Genomic DNA, 18,124 nt, shown 5'->3' on the forward strand with positions numbered 1-18,124 from the left:
TTCTTAAAATTCTTGAAATTCTTAAAAAATATGATTTTTTTGAAATTCTTGAAATTGTTAAAATTCTTGAAATTCTTAAAATTTTTGAAATTCTTAAAATTCTTGAAATTCTTGAAATTTTTGAAATTCTTGAAATTCTTGAAATTCTTGAAATTCTTGAAATTCTTGAAATTCTTGAAATTCTTGAAATTCTTGAAATTCTTGAAATTCTTGAAATTCTTGAAATTCTTAAAATTCTTGAAATTTTTGAAATTCTTGAAATTCTTGATATTCTTAAAATTTTTGAAATTCTTGAAATTCATGAATTTCTTGAATCTTTTGAATTTCGGATATTTGCGCAAAGTTAAAGGAAATTTTCTGATTCCTGTGAAAAAAATAGTAGTTTCGTTAGGCGGTTCGTCTCTCTTGCGAACAGCACTTATTCTTCAAACAAACTTTATCCTTCGTACGAACTTTGGTCGTTCGATGCTAACGAAAATCTACCACGGATCTACTAAAATCAGTTCAACAATACGGCTCTGTTTTTTATTGATATATCGCAAAAATTGGGTCAACTTAAACCAGTTTCAATACAAAACATAGTATAAACTTCGATAAATGTATTAATTTATCAATAAATCTCTAGAAACATCTTCAAACCTACAAAACGCACCAATATTGATTTACCCGGGCAGACGGTAATAACAAAATTAATAATATTTCAATAACAAATCCTGTTAAAATAACAAAAAGTGTTATTATTTTAACCTGAAGTTCAACTTCAAGAAGAAAAAATAATAACAGTTTCTGATAAAATAACAATATTTGGTGTTGAAGTGATATTATATTGAAAATGTTTAATAACACGCCAATAAGAGGAAATGTTATACATTTCAAAAACTCTCCTAATAACAAAATTTGTTATTCGTTCGGTATACTGACTTAGAAATAAAATTACCACAAATCGCACAAATGGAAAAGTTTCTAAGTGTCCATAACACAAACTGTTATTATTTTTTCTTTTGTTAAATATGTTTAGAACTTGCGATAATTTTGACTAATTTCGTCGGGGTCAATATTTTGGCCATGAAATGGAATCCTTAAGCTAAAATTATTCTAAAAAGCTAGAACTATGGGATAATTTTGACCAATTTCGTCGGGGTCATTGTTTTGGCCATGAAATGGGATCCTTAAGCTAAAATTATTCTAAAAAGTTGAAATTTTGAAAGTTGATTTTTTTAATTATTTGATATACCCCCTAAGGGATTTTACTAAAATTGGCTAGAACTATGAAATAATTTTGACCAATTTCATCGGGGTCATTATTTCACCATGAAATGGGGTTTCAAGCTAAAATTAATCCGATAAATTAACTTTTGAGAGTTCTTTTTTTTTTATTTTGTTATATTCCCTAACGGAATTGATTTATTTATTGAGAATTTTTGAAGTGTGAATAACAAAAACTGTTATTATTTTCACAGAGCCAGGAAGTCGGAGCTGACGTTGAAGTTCGAGCTGGAGTGTGACCTCGGAGACTGCATCGGATTCATCTAATTTTCAGCAACTTTTACTTGGAGTCGGAATCTGTGAAGTCGGGTATTTTTGGAGAGCTAAAGTCGTCGTTGACGTCATATCCTGCATCCAGTGTCGGAGTTGTCTTCAAAGTATGGATTCAAAGTCGCTTGGAGGTACCCGACTCTGCAGCCCTGACTAGTACAGAGGAGTTATGGCAACTGCAGGTTTATTTGCAAATTACAAATAAACCAAAACAATAACTTTTTTTGTTATGGAGACATACCAGTTCAATAACATTTTTTGTTATTATGCTGCTCCACCTCTCCGCACAAATTAACAAATCTTGTTATTCCTTCATGATTCCTTCTGTGTTATTGGTTTGTTATTGCAATAAGAACATAATAACAGTTTAAGTTATTCTTCGAACAAATCTTTGTTATTGATTTTTGTTATTTTAACAACTAATCCGATCATCCCAATAACATATTTCGATCTTCTCACAATATCAAAAACTGACCTTCCCAAGTTATTTCCGTCTGCTCGGGTATTGCTTCAAAGTTTAAACAATTTGTCGTATGATGAATATTAAAATCAATTAAAATTTATTTCACAATCTGTAGGATTTCTCAATTTCGAATAAAAAGAAAAGTTCCATCCAGAAATGCCAATCTCCTGCTATTCTAAACAAACAGTCCTCACCTCAGCTGATCGGCTAGTTAAGAATTTGAATATGTTTACCTTCTAGGGGTGAAGCCCAAAGCCGGTTGGTATCAGGTGGATTTGCACTAAACGCACACACACACAATCGCGCCAACACGTTGCTTCTCGCGGTCAGAATCGGAAGCCGAAAATCGCGCGCGCAGTTTCCAGCAAACGTGGTGCGCGCGGCCCAGCCAGAATTTGATATAAACTGTCGTCGCGTGGCGCAATTTTGGTTCAGTGTCGTTCCTGACGGTGCGTCGTGATGTGCTGCTGACAAAAGGAAGAACAATAGTGTAGTGTTCTGGAAGTTTTAGGGGAAAACTTAGTGTTTAGTATATTTTCTGCAAGATGGAAGCCTTACTAAGCAAAATTACCCATGGGTATAACTATTTTATGGTGGAAAGTCGAGGTGTGTTTCCTAAAAGTATTTTTTTTTTACTATGGACTGTTGCTTTTAAAAAGTGAAAATTTGTGAAAAAAGGTGCTACAAAAAAAATGGTTTCCTTAATTGTTCCAGATAGCCGCAACAGTGGCCTTCCGCTGATCAATTCCTCCTGGCAGGTGCCGGCCATATTGGCAATTTACCTGCTCACGGTGCTAAAGATTGGACCCCGGTTTATGGAAAACAGGAAGGCGTACGACTTGAAAAATGTCATATGGTCCTACAACCTGTTCCAGATCGTGGCCAACGGGGCGCTGTTCCTTGCCGAGGTGAGCCCGTGTCATCTGAGAAAAATCTGTGAGCAAAAGTGCATTAAAAAATCGTTGTGAACAGTGACAAATATTATGGTATCAAATATGAACTGAAAAATTAAGGAAATTAAAAAAATGTGATTCAAAAACACAAAAAAAAACTTTTTTATAGTGAAAAATAAGCAAGTGCAAAAGTGTTATTTGTGTGTTGAAATAATCATTAGACTTTTTTTTTCTAATAAGTATCATAAAAGTGATCTGATAAATGTTGTTTTTAAAAAGAAGTTTCTGAAAACAAACATTTTTAAAAACTTTTTGAATTTTCACTTTTTATTAAAAGAGTCAAACCATCATGTAAATATTACATCAGGAAATTTGGATACATAATGTCACAACAAAATTTGAACTTGAGTTCAAAAAAGTATTAACTCACATCTTTTACTAGAACCCAAGTAGTGTAGACGGGAGCGAATGACCCATAGGGTTAAAGTTCCCCTAATAAAATCAACAACAACAACAAGTAGTGTAATTTCTCATATTTTACGTGTAATTCTAAAGCTTTATTAAAAATTAAGTTAAAGTACATGTTAAGGATAAATTTACACGGTTTAATAAATAATAAATGAACAATACAAAAAATTAACTTTGAGATTGCATAAGTTTGTAGGAAAGTTCTCTGCAAATTCAAATTTTTTGAAATGTTTTCTGTTAATGTTTATATCTTTTGAAACTTTTGGCAAGGAAAAGCAAAATAAAAACATACAGTTTATTGTTCATATGAAAACATTGATTGTTATAAATTAGGCGGGTACAAATTTAATTTAAAGTTTTTGTCTTTGAAATAATTTCCCTAAAAAATGGAACTCGAAAGAAAGGTTTTTTTTTAATTTAAAATTGAAAATTAGAATAGTTGTTTTACCATCATTATTTTTCAAGTCCAATTTAATTCAATTCAATTCTTTATTTATACAAGTAGAATAAGGACTGCTTCTTTTCAATTACAACAATTAGAGTGCAAAAGTGTGTAGTTCTTCTTTTAATTTTCATTATTATGATTTACAGTTTAAATAAGATTTGTTTTCCAAAAAAAATTGTTTTATATTTGAAATTAATCAATATTCAAAAGATTTTTGAATGAGAAATTTAACTTCTAGGGATTTGTATGAAAAGGTCCTGTAGTTATAGGAAATTCCATACCATTTAGGTCCATTAATACAAATTCTAGATTATAATTTATTTTATTGTACCTCTTTTTTCATTACAAATGAGAGAATTTCTTATTTTGTTTTTTTATGGTTCAATTGTGTAAGGGTGACACAAACTTTAAAGATTATTTACAACAGCCTAACAGTAAACAAATCATGATTTTGCTTCAAATTGACTAAAATTAAACGTTTTTCACTTCATTAAATCATGACATTTTTAAAAGTACTAAAGAAATCAAATATAGACACATTTTTACAACGTGTATATTTTTTCTTCAAAACTTTTTTTTTCCTAAAATCGCGATAACTCGTGATGTTTATAAGCAAACCCCTTATGTTTTTATATCAATTTTTTTGTTATTGTCTGCTTTACAACTTTGTAGAACATTGTTACACTCTAAAAAATAACCCTGCAAAGTTAGAAAAACACGAAATTTTAAAATGAAAATGTTTGTTGTTCTAAATGAAAGAATGACCCTTCTGGGTCAATGTAGATTCAAAAGTACATTAAATTTCGCTTAAAATGACATGATCCAACAATTTTTACAGTCGAGTAACGGAAAATGGGAGACTTCAAAATAAGATTTCTATTATTTTACTATTAATAAACTTCTTTTAAAGTTTTATAAAATAATATTATTCTTTTTCCTAATTTTTCAGTCTAAATTCATGTAAAATAATATAATTTGTACAAGGCATTATTTCACTCTAAAAAATTCTTTGAATTTCTATATTATTCAAATCCAGCTGCACAAGGATTCGTCCTTCATCTCTGGTCAAGATTGAGGGGTAATGAATAAAAAACTTAATTAAAAATTGCAATAACAAATTTTGTTATGATAACATAACATTTAACAACATTTTTGCATAAGAGTTCAATAACAGTTTATGTTATCATAACAAAATTTGTTATCGGTCTGATATTGATTGAAAGCCAGAACAACTTGGGAATAACATTTTTTGTTATGGAAGAATACCTCAAACTGTTATTGGGATGATCGGATTAGTTGTTAAAATAACAAAAAATAATAACAAAGATTTGTTCGAAGAATAACTTAAAATGTTATTATTCTCTTATTACAATAACAATCCAATAACAAAAAAATCATAACGGCGAATAACAAATCTTGTTATAAATAACATAAAATGTTATTGGCCTAGTATTTTCAAATATCTAAAAATGTTATTCCCAAGTTATTCCCGTCTGCTAGGGTTTTCACCTGTTGAGCAACTTTCTACGAAATCGGCCGATTTCGACCATTTTTATTTTTTGTATTTTTTGATTTGGCTCAAACTTTGCGGGGGCCTTCCCTGTGACCAAATAAGCTATTTTGCGTCATTGGTTCACCCATACAAGTCTCCATACAATTTGGGCTGCTGTCCATACAAAAATGGTATGTAAATATTCAAACAGCTGTAGCTGATGTTCTGATCAATTTGGTGTCTTCGGCAAAGTTGTAGGTATTGTTGAGGACTTTTGAGAAAAAAATTGGTACACGGAAAAACAAATTTGCAGATTTTTTAATCAACTTTTTTTTCACTATAACTCAATTTCCCAAAATACGTATTTTTTATTTTCGAGATTTATTGATAAGTTTTAGGGGACAAAAATCCGCAACTTTTGAGCCATAGAGAAACATGGTCAAAAAATCTGCCACCGTGTTATGATTTTTTGAAAAAGTAGCGATTTTCGGAAAAAATCAAAGTTTCATGCAAAAACAAGTTTGACATTATTTTTTAATGCAAAATTGACTTTGCAATCGAAGAGTACTTTACACATTTTTTTGAAAAAGGGCTCCGTTTTCAAGATATAGCCACCGAAAGTTTGATTTTATCGAAATATTTGCAGTTTTTCAATTTTTAAAAATAGTGACCATGAGTGACCACTTCTAAAAATATTTTTTTTGAAAAGTTCAGAAAATTTGCTATAAAATTGTCTAAGAGACATGGAAGATTAGACCTCGGGTTGCTGAGATAGAGCCGCTTTAAGAAAAAGAAACACGAAAATTGAAGTTTTCTTAATCTCACCAAAACAACCCACCATTTTCTAATGACCATATCTCAGCAACTAATGATCCGATTCTCAATGTTAATACATGAATCATTCGTTAAATTTTCCGATCTTTTCGAAAAAAAATATTTGGAAAATTTTTAAATCAAGACTAGCATTTTAAAAGGGTCAAACATTGAATATTACGCCCATTTAAAATGCTAGTCTTGGTCATAGGGAAGGCCCCCGCAAAGTTTGAGCCAAATCAAAAAATACAAATAAAATCCATTTCCGGTTTTGGTAGAGAATTGCTCTGTTTTAGAAACAGAATCACTAATATACGAAAGATCAATTATTAAAGATATAGAGCAGAGGGTTGTTCTTAGCTATAAAACTCAAAACAAATGGGTAAAATATCGCACCACTTATGACTGATCCACCGTCTAATTCCCCTTCCCCAGTTCTACCTAATCGGCATCCGGACGAATTTCAACTACGTGTGCCAACCGGTTGACTTTTCACCCACGAAAACCGGCTACGAGGAGCTGTACATGACCTACGCATACTTTTTGATCAAGATCGTCGAACTGACCGACACGCTGTTCTTCGTGCTGCGCAAGAAGCAGTCCCACGTGACCTTTCTGCACGTGTATCATCACTCGATCATGCTGACGATGTCCTACCTGGCGGTGCTGTTTGTTCCGGGTTTGTATCTTAACGAATTTTGATTTTGAATATTGTTTTTTGTAACATTTCGACTGCTTGATTGGACAGGAGGCCACATCTATCTGCTCGGGCTGTGGAACACGCTGGTCCACGTGGTGCTCTACCAGTTCTACAACCTGCAGCTCTTCCAGTCCCCGTGGGCGGCACGGTTCAAGAGTCTGCTCCCGAAGATGCAGCTGGCCCAGTTCGTGCATCTGGCGTACCATTTTGGCCGACCGGCCATACTTGGAATCGACTGTGGTTTTCCGATGGTTTGGCATTGGATTGGTTTCGGCCAGGCGTTTTTCATTCTGATCATGTCACTCAACATCTACATCAACTCGTTCATGCAAAAATCAAAGAAACAGGCTTAGAAATCGGGTCATCCAAACAAAATTCTTGAATTTTGTCCAAGACTGAATGATCGACAATTATAAACTAATAGTGTTAGGGCTTATTTAAATTTAATTTGAATAGGAAAATACAAATTACACAGGATATTTGGGTAAACATTACGATACACGATAAAGTATTTTAATATACGTACGCAGTTAATTTATTGCTCAGTTGAAAATTACCACAAGTCATGGTGATATTATTTCCAAAGTTGTTCCATGATTTGCTTGTTCTCTGAAACGAGAGCAAAACCTAATCATACAAAGAACTAAGCATAATGTTTTTTTTATTGATCATTTCTGTGAAGTGATGTAATGCTTGAAAGCTGGAAATGGAAATGTTTTTGCTGGCAAATGACTCTGGGAATATTTCACCTGACAAGTTGGATAAAACTTCGGAAACATTTATCAGAATTGTCGAAATCGAGTTAGTAACTTTATTCAGCAAACAACTTGCCTTGACGCCTGTAAGAAATAAATATAATAAATAATTTTAATAATTTTTTTAGCAATCCTTGAAACCAACATATCACATCCATGGTTTGTTTTTATTTTAGACTTGAAGAGAATGTACTTTTTGTTTTATATTGAATTCTAAACTTTTGAAATCGCATTTTTGTAATTTTTAGTTTTTTTCTGAAAAGATCCTTCAATTATGCAGGAAATAAACAGTAACGAGACGATTTTTTAATTAAATTTGCTTCCTGGAGTCATATTAAAAAGTTAAGTACATATTTTTCACATAAAAATCCGATTATTTTGATACAACTGCGTCGTGTGTCATAGAAGCAAATTATGTCAAAACAACACTGAGCCAGATCGCAAAATTAAGTGGAAAATAGATTTTTGGAAAAATGATGATGTTTTGGAAATGATGCAAATGAGAAGGGGCAACTCTTGGTTTGGTTGAAAATTAGGGTGGTTTACTATTAGGGTGATTTTGAAAATCCAACTTTTCAGGAATATCTTTAGGATTTTTTTTGTCTTGTAAAAAAATGTTAGATTTGCCAATCCAAGCAACTTTGTCGAAGACACCAAAATTTTATCTCGTAATCTACGCCTTCATAGACCAAATTTAGAGAAAACATCTGAGCGAACCTTCAAAATCAGTTTTTTGAACTTAGCAATTCAGGGTTAAGTTTTAGAGGAAAGCGATATTCGAAGCACTTTTAGAGCTCTAGAGAAAAGACATTTTTATTTTTGACAAGTCAATTTGGACTTGAGAGTCAAAAGTTACAGCCATTTGATGGTCAAAAAGATGCAAATTTAAAACTTAAATATCTCGAAAATGCGCAGGCCAAATTTTAAGGGCCAGGTTGCATTCGAAAGAGATGATCCAGCACTACAAACGCTGAACGCTTTTTTCTTTGAATTCGAGATATCTTCATTTAAAAATGTATAGTTTTCATGGGAAAAGTGTATGGGACCACCCTAACGAAATTTAAAAATTGCACAACTATATGTTTTTCCATGTAATTTTGCCCGCTGAATCTGAATCTGCCCTCAGAATTGAGAATCATATAGCTCCGAACATCTCTTTTCTCTGAAACATAACCCTAAATTTCTACGTTAAAAAATTGATTTTTGAAGATTTGCTCAGATGCTTTCTCTAAATTTGGTCGTTGAAGGTGTAGATTACGAGATAAAATTTTGGTGTCTTCGATAAAATTGCTTGGATTGGCAAGCCCAAAAACATTCTAGAAGACGAAAAAGCTCCCAAAAATATTCCTGAAAAGTTAGATTTTTGCAAAATCACCCTAAAAGTGAACCACTCTAATTTTCAACCAAAAGTTGCCCCTTCTCATTTGCAACAACTCTTCTGAAGACACCAACGCCCCAAAACATCACCAATTTTCGGAAAAAATCCATTTTGCACTTAATTTTGCGATCTGGACCACTGTGCAATGTAGATATAAAACGAGTGTGTACATTGCACGGATTTTGCTTGGTTATTTCACGTTTATCTTGATAATATCTTGGTCTTGTGGATCTATAAAACGTATTGGAAGCTGCACAATATGGCGTCCTCAACTTAATTTAGCTTAAAACGCACTTGTCGCACTTGTTAGCACGATCTTGACAAAAAAGGGTTATTGCAAGAATTTGAGTTCGATCTAACCTTGTAGGTGATATGAGTTGGCAAAAAAGCAACAGCCAAATCAAAAAAAGACGTATAACCTTGTAGATGATGCGCGTTTCTGCAATATCCATTTGCATTTATTCTTTTAGCTATTAATCATTTTTGAAAATCTTCATAGTTGATATGCTCATCTAGGCTTGAGTTTGTCCAAAGAGCATCCTGATCATTTCACAAAATTGTGGATTATACCGTGTGTCCTAAAACATTTGCAATCGATAAAAAAAAATCAGTCCCACATTCACGCCAATCAGTCACGGTAGGCATGGCAGGGGTACGTCATCGTGGCTATCCGGTTCAATGTTTACGTTAATTTTAAAATCTCTCCCCACCAAAAGTCACGTATCGCCGTCATCCTAACTCAGCACAAATTCTGAAAATCTTTGAGTACCATATTCGAATTCCGAACATCTACAATTCTTCAGCGGCATCTTCCCCTGTCTCTTTAATTCATAATTGCTCAAGCATCACCGTCTGCAAATTCCCACCGCCGAAGAACCCAAACAAATGATTGATAGAATTTTGAGCAAAAAATTACAACATGTAAAAAAGCATTGAGGCGGCGTTTGTATTTCATCAATGACCAACAGAGTTTAAAAGAAGGTGGATGGCGTTTGACTGGGCCATGTTAGCACCCAATCGATCTCGAGTATCAATGTCTTTACCTTTTCGCTGATTCATTGTTGATACTTTATCGCCTCAGGAGCTACGTTTGTTTGCAGAACCTGTCTGCTTTGCCTCTCTGATTGAATAAGCTCTCAATCAAATTCGATAAAATGGGCAAATTAGCAATTTTCACTTCTTCTGAAGAAAGCAGATCATTTTTATGAATTTTTTACTTCATTTATTTTTCACAGCATATTACACAGGTTCTTTTTTCGTTTATTTGGAAAAAAATCTATTACCCAATCTCACAACCAGATCCATCGTCACCCTGCGGTAGTTGATTGTTTAAAATTGTCACAGTTACTTTAGACTTGATATTGAAATTCAATGAGATATTTATTGCGTAATAACATTCAAGAAACAGTTTTTTTTTCATCTAAAAGTATGATCAAAATTGACTTTATGTGTTCGAACTGATGAATCCGAATGGCGTGCTAAGTTGTCATCTTTTGACTTTCCGAGAAAAAAGCGTTTTAACCCACTGAGTAATTAAATGCCCCGATTGGTCTTTGTCAGCCCGATTTTGTTCAACCATCAGACTGATCGGGGCGTTACATTTCTCAGAGGGAATGTTTGACCTTAAATAAACAAAAAATAGAGCACGCAATGTAAACAATAACAAACACGTTTTGTTTGGTTGACCATTCTGTGCATTGTCCTGAAGTTTGGTTGAATTTGGTTGCTGGAGTCCTGAGTGATAATTGAAAATGTTTCCGGTAGTCAAGCTCGTACTTGTGCCAAACGCGTTCTGACCTGAAATCCCTTTTTTCCCAGTTGTCGCACTTACAGGGTGTATCAAGATAGCACGACAAGATTGAGACTTCTTTCGTACGGTAAGTGAAAACAATGCACGGAGTTTTTTTCGATTTTTATTGAATATCTCAGAAATCGAATTTTGAGGATCTGTGACAAGTTAGCACGACAGCGACGACCTGTCACTGATGAAAAAATATATGAATAAATTGCCGAAAGCCATATTAATAGTGTTAAAAACCATTTAAAGACGTAACTAAATTAATCATGGAATGCTGCTCAGTGTGGGAACTCAAAACTGAGAACTATCTTAACTTATGCAACCAGCACGCATGGCGTTATGTTGCTGATTTCAGTAACGCATTGTTATTTCTCTGATTATCATAACGCTTAAAAGCGCGCAAAAGGTTGTTGTAACTTTTAGTTATTCGAATGCATTACAATGGTTTTTATTTTATTGAAGATGGTTAGGTAGCAGGGCCGTATCTAAGGGGGGTGTTATGGGTGTTCAACACCCCCCATGGAAAAAATGGCTTACACCCCTAACGCCCCGACTAAGACACGGCCCGAAAGGTCCCTGCCGACCGTCGTCGTGTAAAGTCGTAAATTGTAAACCCTTCTTAATATTAATAAAGTTACATAAAATAATAAAAAAAATCTTTCACTAAATACGCCCTCAAGAAAATATAAAAAAAAAACTTTCATCGTTGACGACTTGAAAAAAATTCAACTGTCACTAAATACGCCCTCAAGAAAATATATAAAAAAAGCTTTGATCGCTGACGCCTTCAAAAAAACTAAACTCTCGCTTAATACGCCTTCATTAAAATAATTTAAAAAAGCTTTGATCGTTGACGCCTTGAGAAAAACTAAAGTCTCGCTTAATACGCCTTCATAAAAATAATTTAAAAAAACAACTTTGATCGCTGACCCCTTAAAAAAACTCAACTTTCACTAAATACGCCCTCAATAAAATATTTAAAAAAATCTTTTATCATTGACGCCTTGAAAAAAAACTCAACTAACACTAAATACGCCCTCAAGAATATATTTTGAAAAAAAAACTTGTATTATTGACGCCTTGAAACAAAACTATACTCTCAATTATTTTATAAAGGCGTATTTACTTACATAAAATAATTAAAAAAAAACTTTGATTGTTGACGCCTTGAAAAAAAAAACTTTCACTAAATACGCCCTCAAGAAAATATATAAAAAAAAGCTTTGATCGTTGACGCCTTGAAAAAAAAACTTTCACTAAATACGCCCTCAAGAAATTATTAAAAAAACTTTGATCGTTGACGCCTTGCAAAAAAACTTCCACTAAATACGCCCTCAAGAAAATATTTAAAACAAACTTTGATCGTTGACGCCTTGAAAAAAAATCAACTGTCACTAAATACGCCCTCAAGAAAATATAAAAAAAACCCCATTTAATATCACCAGAGGTGAAATAGAGCCTTTCTTGCAAAATGATGAATTTCCGAAAAATATATTGGTGCAATTAAGTTTTCAGAAACATAATGATACCACCCAGTGAGAATTTGACCTAAAGTTTCGAATCTTTTTAGACTAAACCTCGAATGCATTTTTTTTCAAAGGTACATTATGGGTCCTAATTATATTTAATTAAGAAAAACTTATTTGACTGACATTATTAGAAAAAAAATTAAAGGGTACTCAGTCTTTAATGTTAGTCTATGATTAACTATGATCTATTATGAGAAGCCAGAAAGAACACCTTCACGCGCAGCGTAAAACGCGCAAGCCAAATTTTAGGCCCAAGCAGTTTATGGCGCATGTTTTCGAATGGATTTTTATTTGAAACTGAATTCTTTTAATTTGATAGTGTTATCTGTAAAATAGTCCAAAAATACCTCTAAAATGGCTTTGACCACATTTACTGGTCGAAAATTGTGAATCGAAAAATAAAATGTTCGTCTCCGACCCCACGGCTACAAATCTGAAATATAAAAATTGTGGGTTTTACGAGCGGTTTTCCAATGATGGAAGACACAAATTTTTAAGAGCGGATACAGACATCGCTCAAGTATTTCAGAAAAAGAGCTCTAAAAAATCAGACTTTGAGTTCCGGGTTTCGAGCCAAAATTCAATCGAAAGAACGCATCTAAACCTTTAAACTAGACATAGGATTTTTTTTCTGGGACGATCCCTCGCCGTGCACGATTTTTTTAAGATATCTGAGAAAAGCGTTTTTCCAAAAGCAAACCTTAAACCTTTCTTTTGTAAGAAAGGCAAAAAGCTTTGATCGCTGACCCCTTGAAAAAAACTAAACTCTCTAAACGCCTTCATAAGAATTATTTAAAAAATAAAAACTTTGATCGTTGACGCCTTGGAAAAAACTGAAGTTAAGCTTAATAAGGCCTCATTATAATCTCGAAAAATCGAAATCGCACTAAAATCGCCAGCTATTTTTATTATAAAGCCTTTGACGAACAGGCCCTCCTTGATTTTGTTAGTAAAATACTTAGATCGTTATCAGCCAGATCCAAATCCAACTTTGACTATGTACGCCAAAGTTTTTTTTATATGGGGTCATTTCTCCCCAACTGGAAACAAAAAAGTACAAATTCGAAATCTACATTTTCTGATCCTGCTGAAATTTGGCGAAACTGTTTATCATATCGAAACATGAAAAAATCTTCTATTTTTTGGCACTGCCCCAAAGTTTTACGATTTTCGCCAGTTAAAAAAACATTGTCAAATATTTTGGAAAAAAATGAATAATTCGACAACGAATATTCGACTGCAATTTTTAAAAGAAACTTGTCGCTGATTCAATTCAGCGTCATCATTTTGATTAATATCAAACATGGCAGCATTTTGAGCAATTAGAATAAATGATGCAGGGATGGATGTAGGTAAATTCTGCTACTTTAAGCTTATAAATTTGAAATTCTCAAGAGATTTCATCTTGCCCTAACAAGTAAAGTTCGATTCGAATAAACAATTTGATGACGCCATATAATTCAGCGTTTTAAAAAAAAAGCAGTCGATTTTTGCTTTTTTGTATCCATGACATGGCCATTTGAAAACTAATTTAAAAAAATAGATAAAAATCGTAAAACTTTGGGGCGGTGCCAAAAAGAAGGGATTTTGCATGTTTCGATAGGATAAACAGCTCCGCTAAATTTTGAGTGGCGTGAAATGGCCTCGTAAGCAATTGTATGGGCAGTAGGGTGCCCAGAATATGGGACTTTTTCTCAAAACCTCGCTCCACAAGCTGAATATTGTTCCTTAACCTATTTTAGGACTCTGGGCCAAATATGAGCAAAATCGGTCATCATTTACCCATTGATACTCGGAGGTGAAGTTTGTATGGGAAAAAAATTAAAAAATGTTTGGAAAACCCACGTTTCATACGGTTTGGTCTGCACGGTGCGCTACTTCTATCCAAATATTCCCAAAAGTGAGATTCTCATTGAAAATTTAATGCTCTACAACTTTGTAGAACATACCAAAGCTCTAAAAATCGATCCTGAAAAGTTATTAGCGATTTAAAAAAGTAATTTTTGTATGAAAAACATTTTTTTCACCAACTTTATGCTCGGGTATCAATGGGTTAATCTCATCCAATTTCGCTCAAAATTTACACAGTTGCTTAAAATAACCCAGAAAACCGTTTTCCGCTTGTGGAGCAGGGGGTCATTTTTTCTGGGCACCCTAATGGGCAGCTGTCAAACTTCTATGGAAACTTGTACGAACAAATCAATGTTTTTTTTGACGATATTATCTTTTTTATCTACAAACTGATCTCTGAAATGTGATTGATTCGAAAATGTTTAAAAATGTTATTGTGTGATATGACCGAGGATTGAAAATAAAAGTTGTTGGTTGGTATGTTACATTTGACAAGAAAAAAAAGATCCGTCAGCTTTGATGTTTGTGTTCTATCAAAGAAAGCTAGAAATCTGGTAAGTTTGGTACGAAAACTTTTTGTTGATTTATATTTTCCAAAAACTTTATGAGCTTATAGTTTGGGTTTAAAGAACAACTTTGCTGAAAACATCGAAGAGATACGTCTACATCGCCTTAATTTTTTTTTCAAACTAAAATCAAACTAAGGGATTATTGTTTGTGCCAAAGCAAATTTCGCTGATGTCTTCGGCAAACTTGTTCCTTAAAACACAAACTATAAGCTCATGATATGTTTGAAGAATAAAAAAAAAACGGCGAAACGCATAGATAAAACGAGTTGATTTCCATTTTGAATTGATTTGGCTTGAGATGCTCGAGTTCGTTACCAATCTGGCTTAAGCTGTGTAAAGATAAAAAATGCCGTCCTGTAAAATTTTCTCCAAAAATTTAGGGGCAAAACAAATAACTGAAGAGAAAAAAAAATAATTGAAAACAAAACAAATCTAAACTATCAAGGATTCAATAACATTATTTCAATATTTTCTATCACTTTCATCAACTTATTGATGTTTAGATATTTTTTTAGCATTACTGCTACAGTATATAAAGCAAAATTCACGTTTTTGTTTGGTACGCATTTGTTGACTGTATACGCCCTTCCTATAACACACGCACACACCCCTAACGCCTTATGGGGGGAAACACCCCCCATTGAAGAATCCTGGATACGGGCCTGTTAGGTAGGGTAGATTATGTATTTTGGGCCATCCAAAAGTGAATCTACTTTGATCATTCTGTTATGTATTCGGTGTGGAAGCGCTCCCGAGGAATTCAGTAACAACATCTCAAATTTCCGAAAATACATAGTTTTACAAGCAAAAAAACAAAAGGGCTAATCAACAACATCAATCAAAACAATCCAAATTGAGTTTCCGCCCTTGTGTTTTTACCTAATCACGAGGGGCGAATGTAGTGTTTTCTGCAAGTTCCGACGTATATTTAGAAACACTAAATTTTCGTTATAATTTAGTGAATTTTAACCTGACAATCCTCAAAATGGATCAAAATGTATGTTTCTGATGTCTCTGACCACAATTCCACAACAAACACAGATTTGTATGATCCTAAATACATAACTTTTTAATTTCAATTATTGTAGTATCGGATCTGGTCTGGTTTCACAATCTAGACATGAAGGTCCATAATTTACCGGTTCTTGGGACATCCGGGGATTCTGGGTCGAGCAGTTGCAGGACAAAAAGTTAGTGTAGGGAGGTTTAGGAGGAATGCCGTACAAAATCATCGCCTCCGTAACCATTGAAGCTATGCAAAGATTGAGAAGGCAGGATGGTGTCGCGGGGTGGCCTAGTCGTCAGCTGCCATGTCTCCCACTTCCGGCGGGGACACCCCAAGGAACGTCACTTCAATATAGACCACATCGTCAAACCAACTTGCTACTTACTGTGTAACATAGCCGTGATCCTTGCTCAACGATTCTTGGCCTGAATCGGACTCCTTCTGAAGAAAGCCTTCACCCATTTTTTATCACTGAGGTAGCAAATATCACTGTATTATCACTGACTGTAACGTTTCACAATGATAAAATAGTTGTTTAACCACTTTTTTCCTTAAAAACCCGAAAAATTAAAAAAAATACAAAAGGGCGAATCGGTTGTTTACTTCTGCTTTTTGGCGTAACCTGACGGGCGATACCGTTGTTTTGGTTGGGTGGGTGGCGAATACGGTGGGGCGAAAATGTAGGCACGCTCTTCAAAAAGGCGTTATTTCTTTTTCTCAATTTTTAATAGCAAAAACACCTTAATTAATTTCAAATTGCTCTCTATGATGAAATTGTTGCTATTTTCTTTTACGTTTTGACAAAATGATGGTTTTCATGCTTTTTTTGAGGAAATAGGAATTGATCGAAATTGCAAAATTTTGAATGTTGATTTTCCCGAAACGGCAGGAATGTAGTTTTCACCCTTTTGAAATGTTGTTACTGAATTAACAAATTAGAAAAACATCACGCCTCGCGTAAGAAGTTTGAGATTAGCATTAGCATTAGCATTTGGAGGACGCCCCACCACCGGAAGGCTCCACAACGCTTATCCCACTGTTTGGTGTGGTTGTATTAGACCCTCATCCGGAACAATAATCCAACCCCATGTCTTCATCTTTTGATGATTGTGTTATACTACCCAGGGCATAAGGGGGTCCTGGCCGGGTCCAAGCTATCCTCAGGAATGGGAAGGATCGTTAGTAAACACCTATCTAAAGTTCGCAAGGACCCCTACGTCACCTTAGTAGTATAGATGTTTGTAGGGAGGTTTTGGACTCAATGTTAGTAGGAGAGGTAGAACCCTAGGGTACACCTCGCAAGGCATTGCGGGTTGGTTGTAGCAGTATTCCTTATTCCAGTCTAGGCTCACCAAGTCACCATGGCCTAGTGATTAGCATTTTTGCTTAACAATCCAAAGGACGGGGGTTCGAACCCGTAACTATTCAGCCACAGCTGCTCCCTGCCTCGCGTAAAAAGTTTGAGATTTCCAAAAAAAAGTGTCCACGTGGTTTATGAATGGTCCCAAAGGGTATGTCGCCAATTTTCCAATTTTTTTACATGATTTTGACCTGTTCATAAACAGCATCTTTGACTATTTGTTTTCAGCAACCAAAAATCCTTTAGGGACCATCCATGAACCACGTGGACACTTTTTTGGGAATCTTTCACCCCCCTCCCCCCCTCGTGGACAATTTTCTATAAAAAAAACTTTTTTGTATGGATCGTGGACAATCGGCAACCCTCTGCATGGCTCTTTCGTGGCGATCAGACCAGGAAATTTGAGGTTATGTTGAAAATCACGGGACGGGTTCCCGTGGTCAGAATGAGCTCAAATTTGGAATTTAGCCTAGTGATGGGTCAATCTTTGATGTCAGGGGGTGGCTCCGAGGAAGCTCGGTTTTGGACCACCCTACACCCAAAGGAAAAATATATCTCAAAATCTGCAACATTGGATTTGCTGCAGAAAATGTCATATTTTATAACATTTTTTGCAGCAAGCCCGTAGATCTTTTTTGCCCGCGTGTAAAAATTTCAGCGATCTGCAGTTCTCACCAACACATATAATGCTGGCCCGTCCCCGAGCAACACTCCAAAGAGAAGCATATGTTGGTGCTCTTTCACTCACTTTTCATCAAGCGTCCATGGCGCGGTGGTAGCGTGTCGGATCAATAACCAAGAAGTTGGTGGTTCAATCCTCGTTCTGCTAAGTGTTTTTTTTTTGTAAAATACAACCAAAAAGCCGTCGGTAATGTCGATAATTGTCGGTAACGGGCAAAAATGTCATACCCCTATATCGCAAAAAATGCATGAGGACAGATTTCATGCAGATTCTGATATACTTTCATGCCGCCATGCATCACAATCATGCGACTGCCAGTTGGGTGTAGTGGTCAGTTTGAATCCCGGGGTGGATGGGTGCTCCTAAGTCACATTTTTTTCCAGGAG

General features: G+C 34.6%; 1 protein-coding gene across 1 annotated transcript; it reads left to right on the forward strand.

Moving 5' to 3' along the window:
* Positions 1-2,404: 2,404 nt before the first annotated feature.
* LOC120415344 (elongation of very long chain fatty acids protein AAEL008004-like) lies at positions 2,405-7,686 on the forward strand. Its single transcript, XM_039576833.2, has 4 exons — positions 2,405-2,605; positions 2,714-2,907; positions 6,546-6,789; positions 6,859-7,686. The coding sequence occupies exons 1-4, from the start codon at positions 2,545-2,547 to the stop codon at positions 7,161-7,163; spliced, it is 804 nt and encodes a 267-aa protein (XP_039432767.1). The 5' UTR covers positions 2,405-2,544; the 3' UTR covers positions 7,164-7,686.
* The last annotated feature ends 10,438 nt before the right edge of the window (positions 7,687-18,124 follow it).

This window comes from Culex pipiens, chromosome 2, assembly GCF_016801865.2.
Source record: "Culex pipiens pallens isolate TS chromosome 2, TS_CPP_V2, whole genome shotgun sequence".
NCBI lineage: Eukaryota > Metazoa > Arthropoda > Insecta > Diptera > Culicidae > Culex > Culex pipiens.

Excerpts from the sequence above, each read along its gene's own strand:
- LOC120415344 (XM_039576833.2), top strand. The coding sequence starts at position 2,545 with ATGGAAGCCTTACTAAGCAAAATTACCCATGGGTATAACTATTTTATG. Across the intron at positions 2,606-2,713 it reads TTTTATGGTGGAAAGTCGAG|ATAGCCGCAACAGTGGCCTT; the intron begins GTGTGTTTCCTA and ends TAATTGTTCCAG. Across the intron at positions 2,908-6,545 it reads GGGCGCTGTTCCTTGCCGAG|TTCTACCTAATCGGCATCCG; the intron begins GTGAGCCCGTGT and ends CCCCTTCCCCAG.